Here is a 7,985-nt window from a genome sequence, read left to right on the forward strand (position 1 = left end):
ACTTGTGTAAATAGTCACAGTCACTGATGATGCAGGGGACATTGACCTGATATTTCATTTTTTTTGGTTAAGTTTAGATGTTTTGATGTCAGTGATGCTCAGATTAAGCACACCGCCCAGCGCGGGCGGGCGGGGTCAGATGCTGATATTTCTTTCTCCCTCCCTCTGATTCAGTTAAAGGAAATACTGAGATTTAGGGGTTTCCAGCAGCAGGTTCTGAAGATGGATACTGTATATATACCGGGTCCGATGGAGCTGCTGGTCACAGTGAAAACTGCCCGGCTTCAGGATGGCATGGGTCAGTCTGCAAATGGTAAGCCGGAGGGAGCGCACTTTCAGTTTCATGCTTCAGTTGCTTTTTAAGGAGTTGTTTTACAATATTGTTTTTTTTTTTTTAATGTTAATAGATCTCCTTCGGCTTGCTGCTGATCTTCAGTGACCAGCCTTCTTCCTCTGCTGCTGCTGCTGCTGCGAGGTCCGGGTGCATCAGCGAGGACAAGTTGAATAATCGTACTGACAAGTTTCGGAGGAAACACTGGGACAATCTGCCTATTTCTAAAAACCTGGTTTTGGAGCCGGGCGCGCTGGACTGCGCGCAGTTTGCCAAACAAACACACCGCGGCGATATGAATAAACGCTCCCTGTCTCCGTGGACGTACAGGTACGTAACACAGCGTGCAGCTACGGAGACCGTAAGGGGACAAAAGCGCTCAGAAAATCACGGTGCTGTGCCTAGAGCTATCAAACCCGGACTACATTATTCCAGAGAGGCTAAAACAGTGTTTCAGATTTCTGAAAGCTTTTATTCTATTTGCGAAAATGCTAAAAGGAAGATTCATATGTTGTTTTGTTACATGCAGACCACATTAGACCAGGGTCCAGATTAAAAAAACAACAGCACTAGGCTTTGCTGTCAAATCCGGACTACATTATTCCAGAGCGGATAAAGTTTCTTTAAAACACTGTTTTCCGATATGTGAAACCTTTATTCTACTTGTAAAAATTTACAAAAAGGACGATTTTTATGTTGTTTTGTTACATGCAGACCACATTAGACCAAAGTCCAGATCAAAAACCACGATGCCTGCTGTCAAATCTGGACTAATGTGTCCCAGAGAGTATTTTTTAAACACAGTTTCAGATTTGAGAAACATTTTATTCTATTTGTAAATATTCACAAAAAGAAGAAAAAAATAAATAAGGATCATTTATATGTTTATGTATACTAGACCACATTAAACCAGGTCCAGATTAAAATCCACTATGCCTAGGGCTGTCAAGAGAGGCTAAAGTTTTTTTAACACAGTTTCAGATTTGTGAAACCTTTATTCTAGTTGTGAAAATACAATGGGGGTGTTGATGGAGCATAGATAAGAAGCCTTGTCTTTGGTGTGGGAGACCCGGGTACGATTCCCACTGTGAGACATCCAATACTGTGTCCCTGAGTAAGACACTTAACCCCTCGTTGCTCCAGAGGCGTGCGACCTCTGACATGTATAGCAATTGTAAGTCGCTTTGGATAAGCGTCAGCTAAATGAATAAATGTAAAAAAGCCTACACAATATGCACACACAGAGGTACAGACCGTAAAGGTGTGTGTTTTAACTGTCATTAGCATCTTCAGGTAATCTTGTAGACCATGGAATAGAGTTATCTATAACCCCAGACTCCAGTTGTTAAAAAACGCAATCTGGTTTTATCAGACAGAGTTTGTTTTTTGAAACAGGAATCTATTTTTATCAGACGGAGAGCAGACTTAGGGAGTGAAGACCTGAGAAGCATCAGGCTTGCTGAGACATCTGGTGTGAGTAAAGTCGACTACTGCCCCTCTGGGTATTAGCTGGACAAAAGATCATCTCTTCTTGGTTAAATCAAACTTACTGAGACACCGGCATGACTAAATTTGATTCCTTTCAGTCCAGACTATTAGCTGGACAAAAGATCAACTCTTTCTGAGACATCTGGTGTGAGTAAAGTAGACTACTGCCCCTCTGGGTATTAGCTGACCATCAGACTCCCCACGCAGCAAAGCTCTGAGGGGGTTCGTATTTGTTTTTTTTTCTTACTTCTATAAAAACCAGAAATCCAGAGGGTACTATTCACACTACTGACCTGATACCACAGAGAGGGGACCGGAAGTAGCCGGAAGTAGCTGTCAAAATTAGTTTGATGGAATGTCACTTATATATCTCTCTAACCTGGTTCCACAGGAGAGGAGCTTGGTAGCTGAACGCTCTGGCTCCCATTCTACTTTTGGAGACTCTAGTAACCCACACAAAAGTAACAGCATCAAAATATACTTACAGTACCAAAAGTAAAAGTATATTTTATCTGCTGGGTAGGTTGATCTTATCTTATATAAACTGCAGTAAAAAGTACAATATTTCCCTGTGATATTTAGTGGAAATATAAGTATAAATCAGGTGAAAATGGACATTTTTAAGTAAAGTACAAGTACCTCAAAATAGTAATAATACTTGAGTGAATTTACTAAGCTGTTTTCCTCATTCCTTTCCTTCCTTTACTTACTGTAAGTAAAAGTAGTAATTATGGCTACAGATTAATCTGCCGGCTAGTCTTTCGATTGCTCATTTATGAATTATAAGAATGAATTTTTGCACAGAACGAGTGTTGAGTAAATTGTATCTTCCTGGTGATTAAGCAAATAGTTGAGTAACAACCAGCCATTGTCTCTGAAGAATTTATTAAATTATTAAAAGAGAACAAACAGAGAAGTACTATAACACATACGCAGAGACCTGCTGCCTAGGGTAGCTTCGGGCGTCTGACCCAGAGCAAAGGGATGTATTTTATTATTTTATTTAACCTTTATTTAACCAGGTGAGTCTCATTGAGATTAAAATCTCTTTTGCAAGAGAGACCTGGCCAAGACGCAGCATATAAGAACATAAAGAACAGTTTCCAACATATAAAAAACATCAAGTACACATACATATAACACAAGCCTCTGTGTTGAATAAGTTAGAATACAACTTTATAAACAGCAACACTGACCAATGTTCACCTGCTCCATATCCTTCAGAGTTGAAACAAACTGTCTATAAGAAAATAAGGCCAGTCAGTTTCACCGAGTTCTGAAGAAGGTTCCAAGCAGAAGCTGCAGTAAACATGAAGGCTTTTTTACCTAATTCTGTTCGGACACGGGGGACCAACAAGTGTAGGACGTCCTTTGAATGTAATCCATAATGGCCGTGAGTACTTGTTAAAAAGATATTCAAATAGGTAGGTGCTAGTCCAAGAAGTGCCTTACAGATAAAACACAGCTAGTGAGTGTACCTTCTTGAATAAAGAGAGGGCCATTTAGCTTTATAGTAAAGGGTACAATGATATGTCCTATAATTACAGCCAGTGAAAACACGCAATGCACAATGATACACAACATCCAATTTCTGTAGGCATTGGGCAGAAGCATTCATAAATATATATATATATATATAATTTAATATGGGAAGAAAAGTGGCCGTCAACAGGTATTTTCTAGCGTGAATGGATAAGCATGATTTTGATCTGTAGAGAAAACCAAGCTTTGTCTTGAGCTTAGAAACCAGGTTGCTAATATGAGTTCTGAAACACAGTTTACAATCCATGATTATACCTAAATATTTAGAACTGTTAACCAACTCACTTTCATTTCCTTCAAAAGTTGAGATGCTTGAAGTATTAACTGGAAGTTGCTTTGGTCTTTTCTGCATTTAAGACCAACTTAAGCTGTTTTAAACGGTTCTGAACAATATTGAAAGCAGACTGCAAAAGATCAAGGGCTTGTGATGCAGTACAGTAAATAACAGTATCATCAGCATAAAAATGATACACAGCATTCGATAGATAATCACAAAGATTGTTTATATAAATTGAAAACAATATGGGCCCAAGTACTGAGCTTTGAGGAATCCCCTTGGAAATGGGCAAAAAGGAAGAGAAAGAGCCAGCCATCTAAACACTTTGGGTTCTACCTGACAGATAATTTGCAAACCAATCTACTGAATGCCAATGCTCAGTTGTCTAAGTGCCAGAATGCAGTGATCAACTGTATCAAAAGCTTTTGAAAGATCTATGAACAGTGCAGCGCACATTTTCTTGCTATCCAGTGTCCCAACAATATCATTTATCCCTTTCAATGCTGCAGATATGGTGCTGTGTTGTTTCCTAAAACCAGATTGAAAGGGGGATAAGACATCATTTGAATTTAAAGATTCCTTTAGCTGCTCACCAACCAAGGGTTCAAGGAGCTTGGCTAAAACACACAGTTTGGAAAAAGGCCTATAGTTGTTTAAAATAGAGGGATCGACCCCTTTTAATAGGGGTGTAACATGGGCTGACTTCCATACTTTAGGGATATCATTTTCAATAAATGTTACATTAAAGATATAAGATAGAGGCTCTGCAATAAAGTCAGCTGCTAACTTTAGAAAGAAGGGATCAAGTTTATCAGGACCAGCAGACTTTTTTGTGTCTAATTCCTGAAGAGCTCTATGGACTTTAGAAACTGATAGAGGAGAAATATAAAATTGTTTGTCAGGAGGTAAGCATGGGTTAGAGGGGTCTCTCTTCTGGCCCTGGGCAGGTGCCAGTTATGTGCAGGTTTTTATGATAAAAGATAATTAATCCAAACCTTTCACTTCAGAAAAGCCGACCAAATCAAACCACATGTAACAAACTAAGAAACAGACTCAACTAAACCAGTCTTCTCAAAACATTACATTCCCATATAAAACACATCAACAATATCAATGCAGAAATACACAATATTACACAATATAAAACACAAATATTCTCAGGATTGTTCATCATTTCATTCAGTAAAGAGTTACTGAAGATGAAAAAAAATTAGCTTATAATAAACGATTATTGGCTTCCTTCACGTTGGCCTCTCTGGTGGCCAACTTCCTGAAATGGAAATATGAAAACCCAGCGTTTTGTTTCCTGTTTTGTTTAGATATTATGTCACACCTGTGTTTTTCCCTTCCCCGGTCTGTCTGTGTCTGTGTAGGTGAGTTGTGGGCGTGGCGCCCGGTATCTGCTGATTACTTATACCTGCCTCTCAACAAGCTCATCATGTAGCAGTATAACCCCAGTTTTTCAGTCTCTCATTGCTAGATTGTTTCGTCAGCTACTGTGGTAGCTTTAATAATTTGGGATACAGTGGGGTCCTTGAGGGGGTTCCAGGGGAATAAAAATGTATTTTCACTATTATTCCATCCATAAGTAACACAATGACAGAATTCAATGCAGCAGAGTAGTATAAGTGGAAGCAGAAACCTGAGTGCAAAAGGTGAGGCTCTGTGCGTTGTGCTACTGACAGGGCAGAAAGTCAAAAGTAGTGTTTGATGACCCGTGTGTAGAAGCTGCTTCATTGTCTTTTTGTCCTCGATTTTACACTCCTGTAGAGTCTCCCTGACACTGAATGTATGACTGTTGTGGTCATGGGTTTTAGTCACTTTCTGTAAAGAAACACCTAAAGCCAAAAGATCGATGAGAAGGGTGGTCTAATTTGTGTTGTGGGTCCTTGGGCACATTTTCAAGTGGCCTTTTATTGTGGCCAGCCTAAAGCTCACCTGTGCAATACCCATGCTGTCTGATCAGCATCTTGATATGCCACACCTGTCAGGTGGGCAAAGGAGAAGTGCTCACTAACACAGATTTTGACAGATTTGTGAATAATATTTGAGAGAAATTGGCCTTTCATGTACATAGAGAAAGTATTAGCTTTAAGCTCATGATGAATGGGGGCAAAAACAAAAGTGTTGCATTTATAATTTTGTTCAGTGCATTTTCTTAACACAATGCTGTCAACACGGCTATTTGTGAAACGGTTAAATTGTTGAATCTCAACTATTAAACTGTTTGAATATCTGTAGGCAGACTGTCCAAATAATGTGTGACCTGTAAATATATTAATATAATACTAACGTGATATAATACATACTTTGTATTTAATGTTATATTTACTAACAGTAATTTATACTAGTTTCTCCATGAGCTTGAGGATAGTATGGGGGGTTGGGAAATACTGGCACCAATTCTTTTGTACCTCAAGTACTGGAATATATGATATTAAAATAGAAAAGATTGCCCAAGCTTAATGGAAATGTGATTATAAGACTTGTAAATAATATCATTTAAAAGTTCAGTGCTTTATCATGATTTAGAGGAAATGTGCCCTGCAGCACGTATCACAGAAGATTAAATTATTATATACACAGCTTTAAGAAACAGTAGTCCAGAGCGTCTTTATTGATTGGCATGGGAGTTGCTGATGTCTGTTCTGTCTGTTTCTTTTAGCCTAGACCAAGACCTGGACAGGATCCCACATGAGATCGTCGTTGCAAAGTGCCTTTGCCGAGGCTGCATCATCAACCATCGTGAAGATAATGACTACAACTCTGTGCCTGTGTATGCTTTGGTGAAGGTCCTGAAGAAGATTCAGTGCTCAGGTGAACCAAAAAAATATGCGGTGAAACATTATTATATGAAAATCGCTGTGGCCTGCATCTGTGTTGTGCCCAAGTACCATAAATGACCGCAACATCATCACATGCTCACATCGGTGCTGAGCTTTATTTTTTTCTCTTTATTTATCAAGTTAACCGTAACAAAAAAATCTATTTAGGGATAAATATTATTTCTGTGATCCATTACGCTGACTAGCGTGGCTCCTGGGCAAGCAGTGTCAGTCAGTCCACCACTTTGATCCCCAGAGGATGAATCCTACTGATTTTAGTGATCCATTGGCTTTTACACCAGCAGGTTGACATTTTCGCTTTTAAGTAACATTTCTAAACAACTGCTGGATGTATTGCCATGGAATTTGGTTCAAACATTTATATTCCCCTCAGGGTGAATTGCAATTACTTTGGTGATCTGCAGACTTTTCATCTAGCACCATCATCAGGTCAAAATTTTAATTTGTCCTTTGGTTTATGATCAAATTCCTGATCATCCTCAGCTATACTTTGTGTTTAGTGCTAATTCACATGTGTCAGCATGCTAACAGGCTAAACTAAAATTGTAAACTAGGCAAACTTTATTAAGAGCCTCCCTCCCCTTCCGGGGGAAAATATATTTATGGTAGTCAACGGTGAGAAACCACTAATTTTTTGATCCTATTTGAAATGTACCCTGAATTACACATTTCACAAGCAAGGACCACAATCAACAGGTATGATTAAATGATTTATTGAGTAACAAACAGAAGATGTATGAAGCTTGTAGTAGCTGAATAGACATTAGAAAGCGTTGTGGGGAAGCTACAATAGGGAAATCCGCCGTAGCACCCGGGCACAACGGACCCCAATAAATATGGAGAGGAGGAAGGAGATCAGGAGGCAGGACAGAGAAAGGGGTGGGAGGGAGGGATGCAGGATACGAGGGCGAAGGGGAGGGAGGAAGGGATGCAGGATATGAGGGCGAAGGGGAGGACTTAGGACGTGTGGGTATTTATGGAAATGCTGGCGATGACGCGCTTGATGTGTGGTCCCACTCTTGAAACTCTGCTCATTAGCACCAATTTAAAATATAATTACACATAAAACTCTTGAAGCACAAGACTGTGAAAATACAAAGACCACAAACCCAAAAGTTGAATATGTGAGGTCATAACGTTTTCTCTCAATGACTGAAGCTATCGTCACTGAAGCTAACGTCAAAGAATGAGTTGTTAGATTAAACACATCAGGTGAGAAACATTTATGCATGGAACATAGCTAAGTTACTTAGCAAGAAGCAACCAAGCAATAAGCATTAGCTTAGCATAACAGCATAAGCATGATGCCAGCATATATTGTGCAAGATAAAAGATGTAGTTCAATTAATGGTCTCACACAAAACTAAATGTTATCTCTCATTGACTACTGTACATATTTTGTCTAAAATAAGGAGGCGGAAAGAAGGGACTTGGGCTCTCAATACCTGCTAAAGATTACCATGTTTGCATTGTCACTATTAACTTTATTAAAACCATGATG

The 7,985-nt window shown here is 39.2% G+C and overlaps 1 protein-coding gene across 1 annotated transcript; it reads left to right on the forward strand.

Annotated features, from left to right (window-relative positions):
• The first annotated feature begins 250 nt into the window (after nt 1–250).
• On the forward strand, nt 251–6,541 carry LOC123958272 (interleukin-17C-like). Its single transcript, XM_046031548.1, has 3 exons — nt 251–313; nt 408–661; nt 6,304–6,541. Exons 1-3 carry the CDS (start codon nt 290–292, stop codon nt 6,539–6,541), a joined length of 516 nt encoding a protein of 171 aa, XP_045887504.1. The 5' UTR covers nt 251–289.
• Nucleotides 6,542–7,985: the final 1,444 nt, after the last annotated feature.

The sequence above is a fragment of the Micropterus dolomieu genome, linkage group LG19 (assembly GCF_021292245.1).
Source record: "Micropterus dolomieu isolate WLL.071019.BEF.003 ecotype Adirondacks linkage group LG19, ASM2129224v1, whole genome shotgun sequence".
In the NCBI taxonomy this organism is placed as follows: domain Eukaryota; kingdom Metazoa; phylum Chordata; class Actinopteri; order Centrarchiformes; family Centrarchidae; genus Micropterus; species Micropterus dolomieu.